Source organism: Drosophila obscura, unplaced genomic scaffold, assembly GCF_018151105.1.
Source record: "Drosophila obscura isolate BZ-5 IFL unplaced genomic scaffold, ASM1815110v1 contig_150, whole genome shotgun sequence".
Taxonomy (NCBI): domain Eukaryota; kingdom Metazoa; phylum Arthropoda; class Insecta; order Diptera; family Drosophilidae; genus Drosophila; species Drosophila obscura.
Genome location: NW_024542736.1, coordinates 5603145 through 5628673, shown reverse-complemented (window position 1 = coordinate 5628673; position 25529 = coordinate 5603145). Strand labels below are relative to the sequence as shown.

The following is a 25529-nucleotide window of genomic DNA, read 5'->3' as shown; positions in this document are numbered from 1 at the left end:
ATTTCTCTGCCAATTTCCCTCTGGCTTGCATCGTAAATTATGTAAATTGTTGGCAGTTTAATTAGCTATCCACACTGTCAATCTGGTAGTGGGACTGGGAGTTATTTGTCATCCAATAAAAATACTTGCAACTATTCGCGTATTGTTTATCATAATTCTCAAGAAATTCAAGGGCTAGGCAGAAGAATAAAGGCTCTGCAGATTTGTGGTACACCTTCGAGATAAAATATCTGAGTCCCACCACAGAAATACAAGCCAAAAGGCGAATGCCAAGTGACATTAACATATTCCGTTTTAGTGAATATTTCAACTCGAACTTCGACCTCAATTATTGAAATGAAAGCGAAACGCGACTCATACCCTAAGCACTTTCCTTGCCGAAAAAACCCGGGTGGGTACCCATCACTACTCTAACCCCCGTCATAGAGGCAATTTATCGGGTGGGGATAAAAGTTAAACCGAACATTCGAACATACCTCAACTTTGAGCATTTTAAAATGGTTCAACGCACTTACGGGTATGAAAAGAACAAGCCAAATGTGCACATACTCGTTACGTTAAATGGGTTCACTTGCGTACACGATATACGGAATAGTGGAGAGCATTGTGTGCTACCCGCAGCATCATATGTGGAAAATGTACGACACAAGCAACAACAGCAGCAGCAGCGGCAGCAGGAGGAAAAAAAAAAGGAAAACAAATTTCAATTTAGCTTAAAGATTTTGCACATAAAATTTGTAACACTCAATTAGTTTAAACGACAACGGGAAAAATGTTGCCAGAACGAACACGAACCCTGGCAACCCTGGCTACCCTGGCGCACCCAGTGTGAGTGTGTGTGTGTGTGTCTTTTCCGCTTGTTGTTTTGGGTGTGTGTGTGTGTGTTTGTGTGTTTTCCCCGAAGTAAATCGCATAAATGCGGCGACGTATGAATTTCATTTAATATGATTAGTGGTGTGTGGACCTTTCATCCTCCAGGACTCACATGTGTACTGAAAGTCCTGAAAGACAAGTGCACTAATGGAGCACTGTGCTCTCATACGAGTGTATTGGGTCATAAAGATATTTACGCTGCATACTTGCGGGCGCTGTGGCATAAATCAAGCCAGTAAGAGAGATCATTACAATGTCAAAGAAAGGAAGAGAGAGAGAGAGAGAGAGTGAATGATGTGGATGAGAGGCTCGGCTCGTTGAAAGAGTGGAAAGGTGGTGAGAAATCAGTCAACCCTGCGGGATGAGCATCGAGAGTGTAATAGGGGGGGAGGGGAGGCCGAATATCCTATAGAAAATACTTAGAATGGCGAAATCAATTTAATTTCGCTAATGTAGTGTAATGCTGCCGCACTGCTCGCAACTGGGTCTTCGAAGCGGTGGCGATTAGCAGCAAATGCTCCATTCGATGCTGCTTACAACCCAAAGAAGAGAGGGGAGTGGTGGGTGGGTGGGTGGTTGGTTGGTGGCACCATCTGGACGAGGTGGGTCACTCAGTCAATCACTGGGACGACGACAAAATCTTTATTAATTCTGATCGATGGTGCAGCGCGCACCATGATTGTTGCAACAATCAAATGATGGAGCAGCGCTTACAACAAAAGCTCTCCGCACTCCGCATTCCGCACTCCGCACCACCCCCTGAGATGAAGGATTAGGAGGAGAGTAGCTCATACAAATTCGACAGCTGAAAGCGTTTCCGTTTCCGTTTTCTTGTCTTTGTTTGCCCTCCAAAACACACACACACTCAGCCCAATCCCAATCCCAATCCCAATCCTAGTCCCTGTCCCTGTCTCTATCTGTCTCTCTGTGCTTTTGTCTCAGTTCTCTCTCCTTCTGTACGGCTGTCCCTGTCCATCGATGATGCAATGAAGCGCGTTTATTTGTTGCTCGTAATTTATTTACTGCCCAACTCTCTGAACCCATTCTGGCCATTCTGTGTGTGTGTCCTGTGTGCAGAGAGTCCTGCCAACTTGTTGGTTAAATATTGCCAGAAGAGCTGGTCAGCCATCTACTGGCATTGCCATTGCCACTGCCACTGCCGCTGCCACTGCCGCCTGAGAGTGATAAATTAATCGCTACATCAGTTTTTAATTCCGTGTTGCTGCTGGTATGCGATATATCTCCAGCTCCACTTCCACTTCCATTTCCAGTGCTCGCTGCATTGTCTCTCGTGTGCCCCCGCAGCCAAATCCAAATCCCAGCAATCGGGGGCAAGGTTCCATGACTCTGCTCAACCTTTGCAGCAGTCAGCAGCCAGCAGCATCATTCTCTGTGTTGCAAGCACTGTTTAAAGATGATGTATGGCTAAAATTTTGACAAATGTACAAAAATGAGTCATGAGAGTTGCCGCGGTGTGGGGGCTGCTGCTCCTCCCATGCTCTGCACTAGTATTTACTGTTGACTTTTTCCATGTACTTTGGCATCGTTATCCATAAAACAAGCGCACAGAAAACTGCCACCGAAGATGGAGCTGCTGCACACATGTTTTTCCAGTCATTAATCATCTATGGGTTTACCTTGCCACACACACACACACACACACACACACACACACACACCGCACACACACAGATCTGCCACTGCCACAATGAAGTTCATGCTGAAAAGTTTATGCCCTAGAAAATTAATTCGAAGCATTCGAAGTGTGCATTGGGATTCCTTTCAGTGTCACTCGACCAAGAGACGAATTCCCTTTGCCACTTGCCAGTTCTACGTCTCTCGTAGACCTTTCAACAGCGTCTCGTTTATCGGGCTTTGGACAGCGTTTGGTTTTTTTTTTTTTACATATAATTTGCGATAACTTTTACGTGGTTCGGGCTTCCAAATCAAACAATGGCTAATCGCTCCTTTGACAATGGCAAGAACCAGAACCCCCCCCGAGACCGTGACCATGAGCGTGACCAAGACCGTGACCGTGAGTACAACAGAGAGTTCAATCGGGACTACAATCGCGAGCTGAGCAGAGACGTCACCAATCGCGACAATCGCGACACTGATCGTGGAAACAATCGTGGCAATTATCGCGCAAACAATCGAGACAACAATCGCAATCGGGACAACAATCGAGACGACAGGAACTATCGAAATTCGGACCGTGACCGCTACCGTGATCGGGATCGCAACCGTGACCGCAACAGCCAGAGGCCGGTGCCCACGGAGCCGCCGTTCAGCGCCTATGTGGGAAATCTGCCGCAGGGGCCTCGTGCAGGGCGATGTGATGAAGATATTCTCGGACTTTGAGGTGAAGAGCGTGCGGCTGATCAAGGACCGCGAGACGGACGAGTTCAAGGGCTATGGCTACGTGGAGTTCGAGACGTTGGAGCAGCTGGAGCGCGCCCTCGCGTGCAACGGGCGCATCAAGCTGGACAACTTCTCGGCTCCGCTGCGCATCGACATAGCCGACCATCGACGGCAGACGGGCGAAGGAGCCGCTGCAGGCGGAGGTGGACGTGGCGGCGGCGGCGGCGGAGGACATAACCAGTCCTCGGGCAGCCGCAACTACTACCAGAGACGCAACTATCGGCGCGACGACAGCGTCGGCTCCCACCAGATCCAGCGCCCCAGCCCGGACACCGACAGCCTGCGCGGCTCCCGAAGGCCGTCCTTCTCCAACAGCAGCCCCACCCACAGCACCTTGTCCCTGCGAAACGGCCAGCGGACATCGGGCGACAACAACAACCGCTCCGGTGGCTATGGCAGGAACGGGGGCCATCGCTACCAGACCCACGACAATGCCCCACGCAGTCGCAACAACAGCTCAGGCTTCCCCGTGTCCCGACCGTCCTCGGGCAGCATCCAATCGCGCAATCGCAACTTCAATCGGTAATCCACTGGATCGCAATTGTATATCCTCTTTAATGATAAATCCCTGCAGTTACCACAACAACGGCAGAGGAGGCGGCGGCGGCGGTGGACGCTCCCCGGATCGTCAGCGTTTCAACGGCAGCAACGGCAACGGCATGGGAAATGGTAATGGCAACGGAAACTACTCTCATTTTGTGCAGAATCGCAATCGGGATCGTCGTGGCCACTACAATCCCAACGGCGGTGGCGGGGGCGGGGGCAATGGGAACGGCAGCCTCCGTGGCAACAGTCCGACGACATCCATCCGATCCGTCAATCGCATTGACGACGACGATCGCCCGAAGCTGCTGCTGAAGCCGCGCACTGTGACGGACCCCATCAACGCCCTGGCCAACACCGAGCAGGCCTCGAAGATCTTCGGCAAGGCCAAGCCACGTCCCGACCTAGCCACGCCCACATGCTCGCCACGCCGGGAGGAAAAGGGCGGCACCAGCAGCGACTAACCCACCAGACCAGAACAGAGATCACCAAAGGAAGGCACCCCAAAAAACAGAAAATAATTCGGAAGAAATATCACAAAAGATTGAAGCAAACCCACCAAATCAACAGCAACAGAAACAGGCAACAAGCAGCAGGAAACAGGCAACAGGATTGATTGATCCCCTCCTCTTAACGTTCGTGTCAAAATGAAATATTGTTTAATTAAATCTTTATGTGCAGAGAAGAGATCTCTCCGGTGGAGAATTTTGTATGATTCAAGGAGATATTTCTAGAAGATTTAATTCTACTCATGGCTGAACTTTGGATGGATTTTCCCTCTCGGCAGATCACGCACAAATCGCTTTCTTTTGCAGCCTCAAAACACGAAAAGTTCTTTACCCAATTAGACATTATTCCGCAGCCTACTTATCAAGCATAAACCTCTACAATACGAGTATTATGCCACTCCTTTGGCAGCCGCAGCAGCACTTTGCTACGATGAGCCATAAATTTCAAAAGTTAATGCTCAGTGACACAAAATCCAGGAGAGGGAAAGGAGAGTGAATTCTATACAGGAATCGTGCCTGCCCCTGCCTGCCTGCCTGGCTGCCTGGTGGACATTCGCGGACACTTGCGAGCATTAACTAGTCAACTCGAACTAATTGAATTGAGATGAGATTAAAGAATTTTACGCCGAAATGAAGACATCGGCCAGTTGGCATTTGGCAGTCGGTGGTTGGGGCGCGAAACGTGGGCTTAGGGCAGCCAGGAGAGGACAGGACACTTGTCGTGGTATTTATGGGCCAAGATTTACGAGCCACAACACAAGGCATCCTCCTGGTCCTGGACCGCGGGTCTACAGGCAAATTGGCTTAATTTCTTTTTAATTTGCTTCCGCTGTGCGTTCGCTTCGGTTTTCCTTTCTTTGCGCGGCCTCTCGAAGTGAAATTCAATTTGAAAAAGTGGCCGACCAACCGACCGACCGACCCCGGGACACGTCTACGGCAGCGGATACGGAGGTGAACGAGGCGTGGCAGCGCCTTGTTTCCATTTAAATTTCTAGATGATATGCCTATACCAGAAGAGAGACCCATCCCCACCCCCTCCCCTGTGTTCCGTTCATTCCATCACCCATTCCAAAAGCCAATTTACGCACGAACATTTTTTCAATTTACGGCGGACAAACCGCAGGACCCCACTCTGCTGCTGCACTTTATAGAAATCCCGCGGAAAATTCACGGCATTAAAGGACTTTTCTTCCCCTTCCCCTCGCTCCCTTTCCCCTCCCAACCAACCCGCTTTCCTTTTATTTCTTTTGAAGTTCGCCCACTGGCCGCGAGTTTTATTTGCCTTTTTCTTAGCGCGCTTTTGCTCGGCTTTCACCCGCTTTTCCTCGCTTTTCATTCGGTTTCTTTTTTTCCCCCCGTTAATGTGTCACACGCACTTTATAAGCAATTGTTGTTGGAGTCCACGATGGCCATGGCCCATGGGCGATGGCGTCTGGGCAAAGTTGACGACGATGTCGACGCCCATGGCGCAATTATTATGATTATTAGGTACAGCTGCACTTCGTAGACGGAGACGTAGACGTAGAGTGAGACGTAGACGGGGGCCTCCTTCACTTATAAACAACAAAAAATTGTAATTTACCTTCTGGACTCGTGAGCGTGGACAAACTTTCGAGAGCTGCTGCTGTTTGTTGCTGTTGTCGTTCATTAGGGTGGACCCTGCCTGAACCTTCCATTCCGCTCATCCGTTCTCATGAGCACGGGACGCTGTGCACCGCCTTGGGGGTCACGCGTTAATAATCGCGCTGAATGACTCCATAATGAAAATATTAAAGGTGATTGCTGCTGCTTTTGCTTTTGCTGTTGCTGCTGTGCTCTTAGCCGGCGGGGCTTAGGGATCAGGCCACACCCGCCCGGAGTCCGGAGTCCAAGTCCTCATTGCCGTTGTCGTCATCTCACACAAAAGGCGCAAAGTTTATGTTTATGTCATGCCTCGGCATAAGGGGCAGAGGAGGGGAGGCGGAGTTAGATCCAGAAGTGGTGTATCGCGGGGGGGTATAATTTAATAATAATGCTCCTTTTTTTTCATTAAACGTAAGTGCAGGCGCAGGCAGGCAGGCAGGCAGGCAGGCAGGACTCAATGATGGCAGGTTGAAATGAGCTGCTGACTGGAACCTGCAAGGGGAGGGGTGGGTGGAGAGACATCCAGATCTGGAAACTACTTCTTTATATTTATTATTTATTTATATTCTGCAGAATCAAACTTGAACATTTACTCAGACATATTTTAGATACATCTTCCCCTTTATTTCCAAGAAATACTCAGCTTAAATCTAAACAAAACTATCACAGAATAATTCAAATGCCAAGAAGGGAAAGGAATGCGAGTGTGAGGAGGATTCCCCCTGAATCCCTGATTCCTTCTTAGCATTCAAGGCCAATAGTCAATATTTGGGAGATATCTGCAATCAAATTGTGTTTGCGCTTTCAACAGACCCAAAAAGAGCCCCGAAGAAACAATTAAAGCTGGACCACAGGACAACGCAGAGGAGATGGAGATGGAGAAGGAGCCCTGGAGTCCAGTAGTCCTGTAGTCATGTAGTCCGAACAGGGAGACCCAGAGTAATATTTTAAATGTAGTTTCGGGCTAATTGTCATGCTATCGACGGCGTCTTATCGGGGACGACAGTGGCCAAAACAATTTGGGGCAAATTTATGCAACACAAACGAGCTGAGAATGCCCCAAAGGGCTCGCACAGGACACACACACACACAGATCGGCTGATAAGCAGGACATATCCCCGACATATTAAGTCAAAAATGTGACTATTAAAATGCTAACATTTGCAAGTTTATCTTGGGACTGCTCTCCGCTATCGACAGCACAGGAGAGGCCTGGTCGGTACAGCAGCCAAAGAAGCAGGGAATGAGATGGGAATAGGAGGTGAGCGGAAATCTAGACATGGCCATTAATGAACGGTTGTCGGTTGTTGGTTGTCCACCGGCGACTAGGTCCAGGGGTCGTCCAGGGGTCCCAGGTCCCAGGTCCAGTCCCAGTACTACACTGGAGTCCATTAAAAAGGACTAAATGGCAATTAAACATTTGAGAGAGAGACAGAGAGAGGGCGAGAGCGAGAGCGCTGGCCGAGTGGGCTGGGGCAATTAAGGCTCCCTTCTGCACTCCGGCCAAGGACACTTGGCAATTAAGGCGGACGAAAAGTTGGCTCTGCTCGACTCTGCTCGGCTCTGCCAATCCCTTAGCGACAATTTCTGGACTAGAGAGTTCTCTGTGTGTGTGTGTGTGTCTCCGTCCAGCTCCGTCCCCAGTCCGGTGTACAGTGTCCACTGTCCTCTGTCCTCTGTCCTTATCCTTTTCACCTATCTCTCTGGCCGAAACTTAAATGAGTTTGAGTCTGTCTGCTGTTGTCTGTTCCTGTCTGCTGCCGCCTTCTGCGAGCATTTAAATGAGCCTCAGCTTTGGGCTGCGTCTGTTCGTTCCTGCCCCATCTTGTGCTGCAACTTTGATTGGCTGCTCCGTCGCTCGAGTGGCCAGGAGATTTATCTGCGGAGCCTCTGATTGCGCGTCCCGCACATAAATCCCTACCTAGGACACAGCAGGGAGGCGGCAGGGGCCACTCCCCCAATCGCATTGCTCGTAAAAATATTTGAAATGCCAGCAAGCGAGAGACTGAATGGGAGAGTGAGAGAGTGAGAGATGCACATGTGAGTAGCAGGGGGGGGGGACCCCACTACCGATGGACAGCCAGTCTATGTGGGAGAGTTTTCGGGGAATAAATCGGAAGCGGCATCTTCGATATGCTCGTTTAAAATAATTTATTGCACTGCCTTGACACTCATTGCCACCAGTTTCTAACTGGAACGCTGACACTCTGCCCACACACTCCACACACACACACACACACACATGGTCACACGGTCTGCCTGCCTGCCACCGAAAATGTCGAGCACCGACAACAAATGTCGAGCACTCGAGAGGCAGCAGCAGCCAGCAGCAACAAGAAGATAAATTGCGCAAATAGAAAAATGTTCTAATTAAAATTATGCACAAATATTTTAGATTTCCTTTCGTCGGGGGGGGGCATTCCCCTCTCCAGCACCCTGTACCGCTCTCTGTGTCGGTGTAGTATTGATGGGGTGCCAATTAAAATTGATTGGAAATTCCCAAGATTCCTCTGGCATTCCTCATGTGGCACGTGGGTCGCCTCGAGAGCGGCAGCTGCTCCTCCTTCATCCTTTCTGCGTGCGCATTAGCATACAGCATGTCCCTTCTTTTGAAGTAAGTAGTTCTCCCACAGACAGTCCACTGCTGTGTATCTGCATCTGTGTCTGCTGGCCTCGACTTTCTGCTTGACTGACTTTTGAATTGCCAAAACATAAAAAAAAAAACAGGGAAAGCAAAGCAAAGCAAATCTCAATTAACACTTTTGTAGAGTAAGCCATAAGCATCGCAGCAATCGGTGCTCGTACACTCTCGTATTCGATTCGAATGGAAGGGCAGAAATGCAGGCAGATGTCTAAATGCAGGCATTTAAGATCCACAGCCACGGCAAGCACAGCCCACCCCCTGCCAGTGCCAGTGCCAGTGCCAATGCCCGTGCCCTTGCCACACTAATGTAGCAAATAAAACGGTCACCTTAATGGATTTCTGTTACGCGGTCTAACTCCGAATTGGACAGAAGGTCCAGGAGGAAGACTCGCTGCACCGTCCTGAAGCGTGCTGTGCCATTGATTGTCCTTGAATCGCCGCCGTCGTTCGCCACTTAATCCAATAGTGCTGCACATGTTGAGCAGCTCTAACAATAGACTCTCTCCCTCCTGCGCTCTCCCTCTCTCTTTCTCTACCTTAAGCGGCTTTCACCTTGCCACCACCATCACCAACAACAGAGGCAACACAGAGGCACCACCACCAACTTTGGGCTTGATTTTCGCACTCGCATCTGATGGCACAGGGATCGAGGAATGAGGGTGGGCCGTGGGCCCAGGTCCATGCCAACTGTTGTGAAAACTGCTCGGAAACGTGTAGTTCGGCGCTTTCCAGGACTTATCACACACACGCACGACCGCACCATTGCACCACCGTCAGGCCACGTACCACGTACCACCTTTCGAACCCGTTTCTACGCGCTGCGAGTGTTGACTTTGCCCCCCCACCGCCCGTCTGACGCATTATGATGATGTATTAGTAGTGGAATTAAATTTAAAAGCACTGACATGCGTCAGTCCGTCCGTCCGTCCGATCAGGTTGCCAGCCAGACCCCTTAATGAAGTCTTTGTTACAGACCTAATTATTAATCCCCCAATTTCCCAATCCCCCAGCAAACAGCAACGAGTGTGAGAGAGAGAGAGCTGCATGGTGCGGCATATGTATCCACAAATCTTGTGCAACATCTGCTGGATCTGCTGGATGGATCTGCTGGATGGATCCGCTGACTGACATTAACTAAAGACCCAAGCAACGACGGCCACTTGTGGGCGCAGGAGAGTTGTACGAGTTAAAGTAAAAATTCAACCGAAATTGGAACCGAAACTGAAACTCAAATTTTGGGGCTTGACAAGCGCGAACGGAACGGGGTCGAGGGAATACGAAAAACATATTTCGGCGGTGCCAGCAGCTTCAGAATGAAAGATCATTCAGCTGTCAGAATCATTAAGAAATGTGAAATCGTTTAAATATGCTTCGTTTTTCGGGCTTGGGTTTCATATTTTTGTTCTCAATGTCTGCCTTAAACTGAGCTTTCTCGATGGGTGTGACGGGTGGGGGGGGGGTAATGGCTGGAGGAAGGCGCCGAGGCTGACACATGGAGCGGCACGGCTTGAGATGTGAGTCTTCTGCCACATGGCCAGAGTGGGGCAAGCATAAGATGATTCGACTGGAAGGTTACCTTCAATCTTTGAGTCACTTTTGGCGGAAATTGTTGTGTCTATACTTGGATTTCAATAGAGAACACTTAAGAACGATCTAAGCAAAAATTCTTGTGGCTCTAATTGGTAAATAATAATGATAGATCGGCTATCTCCATTGTATCTTTATAGTTCGACGATCGTAACAAAAATCAGTAGAAATTATGAAACTCAATGCTAGAATATGTCTTCCAATGGAGATCCTTTATGGCTCTACTTCTGCTCTTATTTATCATACAAATTAATTTGAAAAATTCACTGCTACCCAATCCAAATTCAAATGAGTTCAGAGCAATGATTCAAACTTCCCACTTCGAGGCAGGAGGTAAGTAAAAAATTCTCAAAACTGAATGCCTGTTTTTGGATCTGTTTCGAAATATTTCACTCCCCAAATATCGTGCAATATCGGCGGGTCACGGGCCACACGTTGGCAAAGTGCGAAACATTTTTATTACGAATTCGTGAGTTTTGCGGCAAATAGCAGCTCGACTCGCGGTCCGCTAATGATTTCTATGCTATCCCCCCCCCTATACATATATCAGCATAGATATTGTTCGAGTAGATGTCTAGTTTTTCACCATTATGCAGGGCCGGAATGGCGAGGGGGCAATAAAAATACTCGAGCATATCAGGAAAACAAGGCCCCAGCCCCACCACGACGACGCTGACTACTTCTACTTATTTATCATTCCTCAGATGCGAAGATGATGATGAGGCGGCGGCGCAGGCGGAGGCGGCCCAGTTCTAAGGCTGGCAGCTGCCTCTAGCAGCTAGCATCGTGTGCCATTCGACACGCCCACAATTGTCGATTGTCTTACACACACACACGCACACACACACACACACACTGATACTCGGCACACACTAACGAGAGGAGCATTCAAATTTCGGTGCGTTCATTGAAATATGAACGATGGATGGGTCGTCGGTCGTCGGTCGTTCGACGATAAAAGTGGTCACAGCAGAGCAGCAAAGACCCTGGGCCAGGGATGCCAGGGGGCATGAGAAATTTTCATATAAAGTACCTTTTGTTGGCATTTTAATGGCGCGCTTTATGGAAGGATTAAGCACATAAACTTGTCAATAACTGGAGTGCCGCCAACACACTCGACTCGGGGCGACTCTGCTTCCAATAATGTCACCGCACTTTGACTAAGAAATGCCACCAGGAACCAGGAACCAGCAACCAGCCACCAGAGACAGTACCAAAGACTGAGTCAAGTCTTCGTGTTGTAGAGGGGGGGGGGACAAACGATTTTATTTATGAGCTAAACATTAAATTGTTGCCGCATATGTCGTGCTCTTCGTGGGTGCTGGGGCTGGGGGAGCCAGAAACTTATTAAAAACAATCGAGAGAACGGAACGGAATAGAGCTACGAGCACATTATTGATAAACACATAAGAAGGAGAAGAATCAGTTAATGGATTTATGGATGCTGCAGGATGGCGATGGCTGGAGATGGAGAACTGCCGGGGAGATAACTAAGCGGCATCGTTGGACGCTTACTTTTATAGGTATTCGTTGAAGAACGATATGGATATGAAGGAGTGACATTGATGGCGGTGTGGGGGGATAACAGTGATGGAATGACTTAGAATTAACGATTGTTTACGATTTCATAGCATCTGTTACAAGTATTAGAGCAGTGAGGCCTGGCTTGCTTGGGAGTACATAACTTTGAGAAATCTGCCAACTTTTCATACATTTATTGCTGAAAACTACCAGGAATCTTCAGCACTTCATTGCCTGGCAATCAATTGGAGAATTTCCTCAGAAATATGTGAGTGGACTAGCCCTGTCCTCCTCATCCCCAAAATTTCTCTATGTACCAATGCATTGCACCTGCAATCGTCTGCTCTCCCACTGCCGAAACGATTGCCCACTCGCCCATCGATTTCCCATCGAATCCCCTAATAAACTTGTTTATCCGCCACTCGAAAACTCCGAGTAAACTCCGTGGATATGCCAAATATGCCAAACATCCATAAAGATGTCCCTCAATAAGCCATCCAGGCAGCCAGCCAGCCCAGCCAACCCAGCCAGCGTTTAGGAAACCTTTTAGCAGCACTGAAAAAAAAACCAAAACAGAGAAGTGCGAGTGGGAAGGGGGAAGGTGGGGGAAAAATTGGAAAACCGAAAATCGAGCGAAATGAAAATTGCAAGCTCGCTCGGCGGAGCAACCCGAGGAAGATTACATGCCCCTGCGGCAATTATTTTACGATGCACAAAGGTATTGTTAAAAGGCAAAACATCGAAGGAGGAAGGGCGGACGGCAGGAAGGAAGGAAGGAAAAGCGAAACAGCAGCAGGAGCCAGGGCTCAGAGCAGGACTCGTGGCAGGAGGAGCAAACAAGCAAACAGCCAAAGCAAAGCCAAATATGTTGAAATGCGGCCAGGACCGAGGACCAAGGAGCAAGGACCAAGCGCCAGAGCCCTGCCAGATCCGAGGAGTCGTGCGATGCGATGCCGCAGTTCAATATGCAGCGGCAGGCAATATTAAAATATCTTAAGGATATTATGTTATTACGCACACATTACACAGTAGCAGGAGACGGAGGAAGGACATGGCGATGGATGTGGAAATGGGTGGCTGGTAAGAGAACGAGAGCTTGAGGGATAGCAGAAGGCAGAACTCCACTCAAATGAGATAATTCCCTGTAAAATAATAATAAAATAAGCAACCTTCGGCTCTGAAATCTCCCACTTCCCCTCCCAGCAAAACGAGAGTTCGCTTTTTATGATTTTCATATTTTCGCAACCCTCTGTTCGCGTTTAAGTGCTTCTCAATATGAGTAAAATGCATTAAAGGTATCTTGCCAGGCTCTGGCTGTGGCGCTACCCGAGAGTCCACATTGTTTGGCCGCCGGCTAGGGAAGCAGCGGCACAGGAGTGGCACAAAGCAGGGGCAGATTGGCCAAACCTCCGTGGCAGTGGCAGTGGCAGTGGCATCATCATCAGAGTGTGGCAGGAGGCACAAGTTAAGGGATTTTCGTATTAAAACAAAACACACACACAGCAATCACGCCCCCAGCTTCAGGGGCAGAGAGACTGAGCGAGTCCTGGTCCTGCTTCTGCCTCTGCCTCTGTCTCTGATCTGTCGATTCAGCAGAAAAGCGTAAGAAAAGGCCCGAAGGAGGAGGTTTGCCCAGGCAAATGGAAGACAATTTTTAGTTTTGATCTAAATGCGTCAATAAATTTTAACACTTTCCGTCGTCGCTCGGGCGACAGAAACAAAAGTCATTTCGAGGCTTACAATAAAATAGAGGAAAAAACGGAGCGGTTAGCGGCACCCTGTATTTGTGGAGGAATAAGGGTAGATATGTTAGGGTACGAGTTCAGTGACTAAAGATGGTTCATAAAGTAAATTTATTCCCAATACCCAACACCCAAAACCTAACAAATTGTTTTATATGGGATCTTCCCATAACCTGCCTTGGATAATTCCTTGCTTGGGCATTTATCTACATATAACCCCTTTTACAGGATATACCAAGAGTCCGCTCCCTGCCAACCATTCGATACGAAACTTACTTGCTTTTCAGCCACCTCAGCATTTTCTTTCGTTTCGGAGCTCTTTCTCTTATCAATGGGCTCATTTTAAAATCAACGCCTAGTCGTAGTCCTGCAAAGTCCTGCGACGTCCTGCTTATTTACGAGAGATGTCAATGACTTGGTTTCTGCCAAGTTTTTCATTTCATTTATGGCCGCTGCTCCACTTATCGCTCCATGTGCATCTCATCTGCCCAAAATGAAAAAAACCATTTGGAATGGAACTCTCTCTGGATGTGTCTCATCCCCACAAAGAAGGAGGTGGCGTAAGTGGGATTGGGACAGGAGGAGTGGACTGTGACTGACTGTCAGGGGAGTGTCCATATGAGTACGATACGTACTGTACGCCCCCCACCCCTCCAAAGTAAAGCATCAGCAAAGAGTTCGCACAGAGTTAGCCGTAATCCGGCAAGGGACACGGACACGGACATGGACAGGACATGGCCTGGCAAATTTATCGCCGCTGATAAGCGTTAATAAATTAATTAGAATTATTGAAATGCGTGCGGCGGGGTCCTGCCGCTCCTGTGCCTCCATTTCCATGGGGCAGAGTGCAGAATGCAAACACAGCTATGGGCACATGAACATGCGACATGTGGCATGAATATTGGGGGGCAGGGCATAGGGCAGCAGGGCAGCAGCCATTATGCGCTGATTTGTGTTGCATGCAGAGGGACAGGACTCTCTCTCTAACCAGGCTCAATGCCAGGACACGGCCACGGCCAGCCATGCAGCGCACACACTTTGAATTAGTTTGTTTGAACTCTCGACTGTTATCTCAAGTTGTAGATTTGCAACATTTTGTAGTCATTTCCGGCGCAGGACTCCGTCACACGAGCATCACGCATTTGCATTTGCATTTTGGGACCCCAGGCCCCGGACCCTGCACCGGCCCGCCCTGCTTTTATCAATTCAATTTACGCACTTCCCCCCATAAAGTGGCCCTGTGAAAATCCCCGAAAAATACACCCATTTCCCGACACCAAGGAAAACACACACCAAACACACACACACAGACACATTGATTTATGCCCGTTGTCTAAATTTGCGCTTAAATTTCTGCTCTTCTGCATTGAATGCCCATCCCATCCCATTCCTTCCCAGCCACCTTTTCCGTTGCAAAACAGAGGAAAACTTTCGGCGTCTTGTTGCGTCATTTTTTGAGTTCTTTAATGGCATTAAAAAGTTTGCCCGCCGCCGCTGGCCGAAGTTCTTTCCCAGCACGGCACTAAGGTGCCTTTTTTTATTGGCGCCTGTACAAGGACCTGTATTCCAGATCCTGGACGTGTTCGCCCCGCAGGAATCCCAATCCCTTGGCTCAAGGTGTCCGAGTCCGGGCCCCCCAACTCGCCAGCAGCAGAAAAGAAAAAATAGCAAACGAAAAAATTAAATAAAACTTTTTTAGCTCACAAATGTTTTGCTGCTAATTGAAAATATCTGTTGGGTTCAATTAGATGAGCAAGATAAAGGTGCACTGGCAGAAATCAAGGCAGAATATTTAGATTTATTTTGAAGAAATTATTAACCGGAAGAGGAGACTTTTCCAATGTGTAAGAATTTATGTTTCTACTCTCAGTTTGAGTTATTAAATTCTAGAAAAAATAGACACCCAGTAAAAGGTGAAAACATATGAACACTTAAGTCTCTGTTATCGAAAAATGAAGAGCGTTACGCTATGTATGTATGTATATGCCACAATATTGGGGAGTCTCTGGGTCTTTGGTCTCAGGGGCAAGAATTTATCATATTAGTAAAGGCTTTTAGAGAATTTCCATTGTATGATATTTTTATTCAAAGAATTGCAGTGCTGATGTTTGTTTCTTTAATTGCGATTAATTTCCAATTACGTAAATAAATGCCTTAATAATATTTTGGATCCATGATTCTATTCCTTTCTCTCAGTGTATAGACAACATTGCACCGTGCGGCGGCGGCTTAAGCGGCTGACTGGCCCCGGCTGAAACTTTCCCAGGGGGGAGTGGGAGCGGAGGGATGGGATATAGCGCAAAAAACTCGCTGATTTAAGCAATTTTTTCTCTCTAAAAGAGAACTTTGCACTTGTGTGGCGAGACAAGCGACTTTTCAGCTTTTCACAGACTGTGGCTGTGGCTCTATCCTCTAGAGCGAGAGCTGTAGGTGGAGGAGGAGGGGAAAGTGCAGAGGAATTGATTCGAGGCAATTGTAAGAGGAAAAGTTTTGCCCAGTTTAGTGGCATACAAATGAGGCGAAGCTTCACCTGCAGCCAACAAATTGTTCGAGGGCGAAAACTTGTGGTCAAAAGTGAAGGTTAATTGGAGGAGATGGATCAAGGCAAAAATCAAATAAAGGAAGGTTGAAGGTTTGCCTTCAAGTTTAGCCCCACTAATAATATTGTAGATTTCCATTTAAAAAATTTAAATTGTTATAAAGTTTAAGCCCCCCCGGGGGAAATTAATTATCTACCTCTGCCACTCCGTAGCTGCCTTGTTTGTTGATATATATTTAGTATAATATAATGATCCGAAATGAACCCCACAACCTCCCTACACTGTGCACACAATAAACAACAAAAATCAGGCATCAAATTGCCAAACACAAATTGTCAATTAAAAGGTATTTAAGCTTAATACCCACGGTCACACGAGCGCTCTTTCTCTCTCGCTTAATCCACGTAAATTAGTGCAAAAATCAAGTGGATACCTTTTTGGGGCGAAGGCTGGCCCCCGCCAACACGCAGCATGACCCTGCCTCATGCCCTCGATGTAGCAGCATCCCATCCTCGTGGGGCAGGCAGGCAGAGGCAGGCAGGCAACGGCAACCGACACCAATAAAGCCAACAAAGCGTTTTTAGGGTTAAGTCCATGTCAAAGTGTCAGTTTAGTATCGGTATCATGTCATGTTGTCTGTTGTCTGTTGTCTGTTGGGCTGTTGGGCTGTTGGTTCGTGGTGTGGCGATATGCTACGGCTGCTACTGGGGCCGATGCTGCCACTGGGGGGAGGATGTTGTTCAGGTTTCGACTGGGCTGATGGGGGGAGGGAGGTTTTAATTTCGTGTGTGCTGTGTGGCAACATCAGGCCCAACAGACGTGTGCTTCAGCCTACTCCACCACCCCCTCTCTGTCACTGGATTTGCGCTGAAGGTGCAACGTTTTACTAATGAATTTAACAAGGCTTTTGGACCCGGACCCAGACCAGGACTTCAGACCGGCACGTTGCACGTTGCAGCGTTGCATGCTCATTAAAATGTCAGAGCAGAGCGAGAGAGAGAGAGAGAGAGAGACTCCGCAAAAGGAAAGGCCCCATCGTCTGTGTCTGGGGGCATCAGCTGCACTTGGCTGCCGTTCTGTTTATCCTGTGTGTTGCCAACATATTTTTCAAATGTTCCGTTTGCATAAGTGAAAAGGCCAAAAAAGGAAGATAACGTCCACCCGTCCAGTGCGGGGGAGGTGGGGGGGTGTCCATCCAACATTGGCGTCAACACACGCACAGGAGCGGTGGCCAGGAGATGGCAGGAGAGCAGAAGGATGGGAGCCACAGGGCAACAATGGCGCGTAAATTTACGACTCACCTACGCGACTAGACAGCCGTGGCAGTGGCTGGGGGGCAGTGATAGGAGGCAGTGGCTGTGGCAGGGGCAAGCACATGTGTGCGGCATATTTAAATTTGTTTTTATGGGAAGTCAGCAGCCAGCAGCCAGGAGGAAGCAGCAGGAACAGTGACCAGGATTTCAGGTTTCGCCTGTTAATCCAATAAAATTCACGTAATTAAATTTGAGCTTCATTTGGCGTTTGTCATTCCTCTTGTTGCATTTTTGCTTCGTTGGTGTTGTTGCGGTGACAAATTCAAAACCTGTTGTCTGTCGGCCTGCCACTCATGCACCCCCTGTCCCCTTGCCCTTGCCCCCTGCTAAAACTCGTTCAACCCTTTCCTAGAAGAGGCTGTGCGCGAATAAAAAAAAAAAAACACAACCAACCGAAAAACCGAATCAGAATCACAAATTGTTGTACACGTAGTAATTTTTCAATTGCTGCATAATTGAAGGCAAACCAGAGAACACACCCCGCTCTCCCCACCACTCCCCCTACTCCCATGTTGGTGTGAAAAAAAATGGCAAAATATTGGCAGCAAATTGTCGGCATGACAAAGTTCTATACGCCTCCCCCGCCCCGTCCCGCCACGTCCCAGCATATGCCCAGCATATCCCTGGCCGACAGGCGACTCCTGGCTCCAGCCGCCTGTTGATGTGTGGCTTTGTTTTTTCGAATTTTTTCCGACTCCTGTTCTCTGGGCGTTAGGCGGGGGCCGGGTGACTCTGGAGGATTCGCTGACTAACAATTGTGTGTGTGCGATGGCAGATGAAAAATGATTTTTAATTGTTGAGTGGAGAGTGTTTTGTGGCTGACAGAACAACAACAAAAAAAGAAGGAAAAACAACCAGAGGTTGAGTACCTCCCACTCATTCCCTTTCAAAAGAGAAATCCCATCATATGTATGCTGGTTCTGCGGCTGATAAACTCTTTGCAATTGTGAAATTGATAACCGAAAGTCGACACGGCACTCATTACGTCCGGCTCACTGCAGTCAGCCGACCAGCAGATGAGCGGCAGAGGAAGTGTCGTCGATAAGGTTAAGCCCGATAAGACGCCGCCGCGTCCATGCATCCATCCATCCATCCATCTATCGTCTCCACAGATGCAACTGCCTCTCGAAAGTGCGTTGCAACACTGGGACTTGAGGCAGCGGCAGACTTCAAAAAGTGTGCAACAATCTACAGCTACAGCTACAGCTAGAACTGAAGCTGAAGCTAAAGCCTGCTCTACGCGGTTCTTTGAGGCGGTGCCTAGTACCGAACGTCACTTTTTCTTATCACACCGCTGTGTCGCCTCGTTGCTGTGAATCTCTGCGTCCCACAGGGTAGCAGGCGCATAATGAGGCTGCAGAGATCTCTGCTTAGGTCTGATTGAAAGCGGTACTACTCCGTCGAGCATTTGCCCTCCTCCCCCCTCTGGCCTTTGAGGCTCTTGAAGCGTGTGCCCGTTTCCCATTGCTCACTCAATCAGCGCTTCAGAGGCGCAGTTTTTCCCAAAGCCGCTGAAAGTATTTCGAATGCACTCTTTCTGGGGGTAATATTAATCTTATGAGAGACTCGTAACGTTTAGGAACATCAGTTTATTACATATAATATTATATATATATATATTTTTACATATAATATTATATAAATATATTTTATATTATATTATTATTCGATATAAAAACTGTTTTAGAGTTATAATTAGTCACAAGCCATTTGTAAAGAATGCCTACAAAGCGCTGTTCCTCGACAAAAACGTTCCGAATAAGAACCATTCGGTTCTTAATCTTTATCTCAATCTTAATCATCACCTACATACATATGTATGCATATATGCATTTTATCTATTGCATATCCATGCCCCCCATGTGTACTGGTTGTAGAGCATTTTTATCTTCGTTGTGATGCCATGCCCCCCATCCCATGCCCGCCATCTTGTCTGTCGCTTTTGTGGGTGACTCGTTTCTTTCAGTGACTCGACTCGGACGCTGCGTCACATGGCGACGGACGATAGCGACAACAGCGACTTGTGCCACAATTTTGGCGATTAAAAAAGGATACACACATGAATACCACGAGTGAATATGAGTGAATATGAGTGAATATGAGTGTGTTTATGGGTGTTTGTTTGAGTGTGTGTGGACGGACGCTGGCCATAATGATGAAATGTAATTTAGCACAGTTCTCGAAAGAACATCGCAGCGGCGCAGAGATGAGGTTTGAGGTTGATGGACGGACGGGGCTGTTATCATTTTCTGGCTTTGGTTCTGTTTCTCGCTCTCGATGTCGTTCCCGTTGTCGCATTTCGCTTTGACTTTAATTAAAAATGTTGCGCTTTGTGGCAGCCACAGCCACATCCACAGCCGCAAAGCATAGTCACATTCGCATTCACATTCACAGATTCATTTTCGTTTTTTCATATTTTGATTTTTTTTTTTTGTTTTTTAATATAATTAAAAACAAGAAGGGAAAGGCTTTCTTGGAGAGGCCGACCCTTTGGATACCCTTACAGGTCAACATTCTAAGTGGGGTAAAGATAAAGATCCCATCTGACTCGTAGAAATACCTATGAAAATTATATTTGAGAGATTTACTGCAGCAATCTATATTTCCGAAGAATAATTCTATGGTGCCCCCATATTTTAAGAGCTTTACCAAACCCTATCTCCTATCTCCCCACTAAACCCCTTTTCTGGGGCACATAAGTTGTACTCTCTCTTCTGCCATCTTAAGATCCTCCTCCTTCTTTGTGTTGTGCTCTCCCTTCAAGATGGAGCAGCCCGACGATAAACCCCAAAGCAAATGCATTGCCAAGCAGGAGAGGGATGAGGAGGAGGAGGGGGGCAATGATATTAGTGTGTGCAAGATATTAACAGCATATTTGACATAGCAATATGGAGAGTGTCCTGCCAAGGACTACAGCCACCCAAGGCAGCAACAGGAAACAATTTTTCATCTTGTGTTGGTTTTTATTAGCCACTCAGAAGGCAGAAGCCAGCACTCCACCCACTCCAACCACTCCATGGAGTGGGTGGGCCCCTCCGGATGGCAGGCGGCATTCATGGCATCTACTCATAAGGCGATCCGCCTGCATTCCCGCTTAGCCAACAGCCAGCAGGCAGCAGCCAGGACATGCCAAGGATGTGCTGCTCGCCCATAAGACAACATAAAGTATGACAGACATTTTGGCAACACTTGGCAGTCCGTTAGCATTGCATCTATAGCGTTTTTAAGTTGTTCAAAGACAAAAGAGCTGTCATAATTCGCTGCAAAATATTGTCAGCCAGCGAACGGCACTCACATGCCAGCCAATTTGCCTTTCACTTGGCTCTGAACATGGCCCTGCATCTGGCTGTGGGAAGACATTAGTTGGCCATTAAATGGGCAGCAGCGTCTTGGCCCCGATATCCCAATCCTCCGACTGGCCGGAAGTATGCGCCATTTTCTAATATTGTAACGGAAGCAATTAATATGGTAATAATAATGGAAGAGATTCCAAGCAACAGAACAGTCCTCTTAATGGTAATGGACATTCAGTTATTACTGCTATAAGGAGTCTCCAAGTGGAGATGGATGCGATGGAGAAGCGCTTCCAGAGGATATGGAATAACCCTTCGGGAAGCAAAGATACACCCGAGATATGGGGACAAGGAAGTTGGCTAGTCAGGAGAGGATTCAGTCACGAAAACAACAATAATTTGTTCCATAACAATCCCTTGAAAACAGTCTCAAAATTCACTTGTTCCTTTCGTCTGATTAGATTCTTTCAACTCTTGATATATTTTCCCAAAAAAAAAAAATATCCATATTTGTTGTTACATTTTTCGTCGCATATCTTACGCAATGTCCCTGCCTAAGACGTTCGACAAATCGCTGCTCGTGGAGTACGGAGCCGCCTTTATGTACTACATGGAGAAGCACAAGCTCTTGGAGGTGGTGAGCCGTCTGCTGGCGGAGGTCTCGGAGCAGCCCGTCGAGGATCTGCGCCACTGGATGGGGGAGAACGTGCGTCGCATTGGCGTCGACATCTACACCAAGCACATGGACGCTGTGCACCGTGGAGTGCAGGGGGACTTCTACCAGCTGCCAAATTCATTCCAGCACCGCATCGTCCTTCATGGCAGGCCGGGATCAGGCCGGCGATCGCTGGCCCATGCGCTGGCCAAGCGCTGGAACCTCCTGATCATCGATGCGGATGTCCTCGCCTACCACAGCATCAACGGGCATCGTCAGGACGAGCACAGCCGACAGCTGCAGGCGGCCATCGAGAAGGACTGCGTCTTCGGCCGTTCCGAGGCCATCGGAAAGCTCATCCAGAAGCGGCTGCTCATGGAGGACGCCCTGCACCGTGGCTGGATCCTCATCAACTACCCCAACAACAGCTGCGAGGCGCGCGAGCTCTTCGAAAGCTTTAAGGTGCCACCCAACCACCTGATCTTCCTGCGGATCGAGGAGCGCATGGCCCGGATGCGAATGCTCGTGAAAAGCTACGCCTCGGGCCCCCAGGCGAACGTCACCTACCTCGACCGCCAGATGCAGCAGTTCCGCAGGAGCGCGCCCCTCCTGAACGCCTACCTCAGCCAGCGGCGGGAGGTGCTCTACGTGGACGCCACCCCCTGCTTCGAGGAGGTCAAGTGCCAGATCCTCTCGCAGCTCACCAAGACGCCCTACGTCCTGGGCTTCAAGTACGGCGAGGCCAATGCCACCGTCTGAATACTCGACTCGAATCCCAATACAATCTGAGTCTGAATCTGCTGCAAAATTGAGTAACAATGTGTTTTATTAAAGGACTTTCTCTCTGATTATTCTCGTTATTATTATTTGCTCAAGTGGCGCGGCTGCTGTCGTTTCACTTTTCTTTCTTACTTTTTGGGGTCAGGCCTATCTGGTGACCTCCGCCCCTGGACTGCTACCCCAACCACCAGAAAGAGAATACTTGTCGGGTTTTCGTTTAGGTAAACAAAAAATGAGAGTGAATCGAGTGGCTCTTTCTGGGAAGATTATGGCACCCAAGATACCCTCCAAAAAAAGTTTGAAGAATTAACTCTATGCTGTATTACTAAGAGAATCTAGATACCAAAACGATTGATGCTTCGGAGTATCTAAATATGATCTTTGAATGCTATATATCTTATGGATCCCAAGAGTAAAGAATACCTTCACTGAGTAGACTTTTCTATTACATTTTGTATATGCACACAATACTCTGCCGGGATTATTCCTCTATATACAAATACAATTGCCTCTCCCTAAACACAATATACCCTCCTCATTCCTTCCCCTGTTTATAGGGCATCAAAAGTGATTTGCTATTTGAATTTTCCACCACTGAAAAATGTGAACAGAAAAACAATAAAAAATGTAGAAAAATGTGGGGAAAAAAAAGAAAAACAAATGATTTTATGACCACAACTTAAGTGCTCAATTTTTAATTGTTTGACGACGCTGATAAGACCCACCGAGGAGGCGGCAGAGGCGGACGCAGAGGTGGAGGCTTTTTAATGGTACCCAAAAGTTCAATCAAAGTTTTTGTTTGGTATTTTTCTTCAGCGGGCGGACAGCTTGCGGGCAGAGCATCTCGCGGGGTCCAAATTAGTCGCCGGCAAATATATCTGCTCCGATTCCTGTGTCGGAGGGATTCCCCAGAGAGCCGTAACCTTAACGATTCCACGGATAATTAAAAAACGCACAAAATTGTTAACAGAAGATACATTTTATTCAGCAGTCGCCCCCGCCGTCCCATGGCTAGCCCCTTGCCCCCCCTATCGCACCACCTTGATGTCGATGGTGAAGCAGCACCGCTTGCCGCTGACGGGATCCTTGAGGGCCCAGCGGATCGTGTAGGCACTCAGCGGGAACTTTGCCTCGATGGGCACTTCCGTGGTGTAGGTCTGCTGCACGCCACTCCTCACGGGGCAGCCGGTGGCCGCCTTGCAGGCATCCCGCTCCAGGCTGAGCAGCGGCAGCTCCACGTCCTCGCTCTTCACCCACCCGAGAGTCGCCACCAGGCTGTCGGCATCGAACTTGGGCGTAATGTCGAAGCTCATGGTTGCCGGACGGCGGCGGCGGATGTGGCAGGCGGCATTGCTGGCCGCCTGGGGGCAGGGATCTACGCGCACCTGGTCCACGGTGCAGACATCGACGCTGTCCGCACAGTTGCGGAAGTTGATCGACACCCCGTAGACGGACACGATGGCGAGTGCCAGCAGCAGCAGCAGCGACGAGCCCAGACGCAACATACCGGATCGAGAGTTAGACACGGAATGCCCAGATGACAGTCAAAGCGGTTCCGATTACACATGGGACTGGATTAGATTCGATGGGAGCTTATCGCTCCAGCGAGGCCTCCAGTGACCCTTTGAACTGAACCCATCGCCAGAGATAAGAGTCGCAGTCCCGAGCGTGTGATCTGACAGGCAATGTGCTCGTACTCACTCTTGTGAGAGGAGACTTCGGTTTCGAAGTCTATTCTGCGGCTTGGTAACGGCTATCTCCGAGCGTCAAGGTAATATAGAAACTCGTCTCTACACTCGATGGATGTCAAGAACTCGTTGATATACACTAATCATGCAAACATTTGGAAGTTTACGTAGTGCTGGGAAGAAGCAAAAAATTAACAAAAAATAAAAATATAAAAAATAAAAAGCTAAATATTAACGGGGGGGGGGGGGGGGGGGGGGGGCGGGGGGTTGGGGTCGGACGCAAAAAAATGTATATAAGAATATTGATGGAAATATGAATCATTGTATAACCATTTTTAAGCAAATGAGTAGTTTTAGAAATATTTATTTAACCATTCGAAAAATGTTTGTCATTTTTTTTAATGTTAACTTCATTTGCTGGACATCTCTATTGTTTCACAACAAATATTCGAGTCGCTTAAGAGAGTTTTCATTGGAATGATTCATTTTGGAATAAACCTCCGAAACCTGGAAATAACTGAGACTCCTGCTGCTCCGCTCACGAGCGAGTATTACACGTTTCCACGAACTAGATTCCAGAGTACTTTAATGATTTATTCTCCTTTAAAATCATTTGAATGAAATGCAAGAATCTATTAAACATCTATATGGTATTACGAACACAATTGTTGACTTTTCGGAACCACAGAATGGATGATGGTTCCGCTTCTACGAGTACCGTGACAAATGATCAGAATGAGCAAAATAATCTGTTGAAGCGATGAGCGTAAATCTATTTAGATTTTCACAGTCTCAGCCAGAGGAAAGAGCGATCCAAGACTAATGATGTCCAGTGGAAGGCTCAGAGATCTGTGGCATCTGCTCCACTTTGTTCCCCGCATGCCACATGCCACATGCCACATATGCCAAATAAATCGTCACACTTTTCAGTGTCAGAATTAGGTTCTCGCGACAGAAACCGACGACAGTTGTCAGTCAGGGGCAGGCAGCACCGCACCCTCTCCGTGCGCACGTCTCGGAAACACGAGACGAATCCCGCGGGGTCTTCAGTGCTCCTGCTGGAGCTGCGGCTGGAGCTGCATCAATGGGAGCTGTCAATAGGAGGCTGCCTCAGGCAATTGCACGGCTCATTTGCGGCATGGACAGGGGGCATGTCACCAATCAGCAGCCAGCAGACAACAAACAACTGCAACTGCAACGGAACGGAGAGAGTGACAACCTGACACCAGAATCCAAGAACCCCAGAAGCAGCAGTCATCAGATCTGGACACAAGCTCCTTCCCTCTGCAATTGGATGCAAGTTTTGTTGTTGCCCGGATCGGAGTGCCCCCCGGAGGACGCAATTAGCCGCTGAAGCAAAGCGCAACATTTTCGACTAGTTTCCCTCCCATTTTCATATGCAAAACATGTTTTTACGCTCTCGAATTTATATTTCCCAAAATTGATAGAAAAGTTTTGTCCAGCTGTCCGGCTAGCGCATAATTAACACTCCGTTCCCCCGCTCTCACGCAGTCTCTCGCCCTCCCTCCGATTTTTACCCGTAATGTTTTCCGCATAAATTATACAAAATATTATTTCTCTGAGGTCTTTCTGCGTCGTGTTTTTTTTTATCGCTGCTGCTCGTTCTGGTTTTTTATCAAAGTCCAGTGAACGGTGAATCAACAGAAAGCCAAACCGAAAACCAAAACAGAATTAATTCATTAAAGAAATATGCAAAGCATTAAAAACAAGGAAAACGGAGAAAAAGTATCAAGAACTTGATGACGGCACGCGGGAAGGGATGGGACGGGACGGTTG

General features: G+C 48.1%; 3 protein-coding genes across 3 annotated transcripts; 2 read left to right on the top strand and 1 right to left on the bottom strand.

Annotated features, from left to right (window-relative positions):
- The first annotated feature begins 2681 nt into the window (after positions 1–2681).
- On the top strand, positions 2682–4522 carry LOC111070923 (transformer-2 protein homolog alpha). Its single transcript, XM_022361984.2, is given in 3 exon segments — positions 2682–3189; positions 3191–3816; positions 3869–4522. Coding segments are annotated over 3 exon segments (1422 nt in total). The 5' UTR covers positions 2682–2826; the 3' UTR covers positions 4302–4522.
- Positions 4523–21026: 16504 nt separating this feature from the next.
- On the top strand, positions 21027–22058 carry LOC111070933 (adenylate kinase). Its single transcript, XM_022361991.2, has one exon. It carries the CDS (start codon positions 21154–21156, stop codon positions 22021–22023), a length of 870 nt encoding a protein of 289 aa, XP_022217683.2. The 5' UTR covers positions 21027–21153; the 3' UTR covers positions 22024–22058.
- A 946-nt stretch (positions 22059–23004) lies between these two features.
- On the bottom strand, positions 23005–23585 carry LOC111070941 (MD-2-related lipid-recognition protein). The gene has a single exon (XM_022362003.2). The coding sequence runs from the start codon at positions 23547–23549 to the stop codon at positions 23073–23075; it is 477 nt and encodes a 158-aa protein (XP_022217695.2). The 5' UTR covers positions 23550–23585; the 3' UTR covers positions 23005–23072.
- Positions 23586–25529: the final 1944 nt, after the last annotated feature.

Excerpts from the sequence above, each read along its gene's own strand:
- LOC111070941 (XM_022362003.2), bottom strand. The coding sequence starts at position 23,549 with ATGTTGCGTCTGGGCTCGTCGCTGCTGCTGCTGCTGGCACTCGCCATC.
- LOC111070933 (XM_022361991.2), top strand. The coding sequence starts at position 21,154 with ATGTCCCTGCCTAAGACGTTCGACAAATCGCTGCTCGTGGAGTACGGA.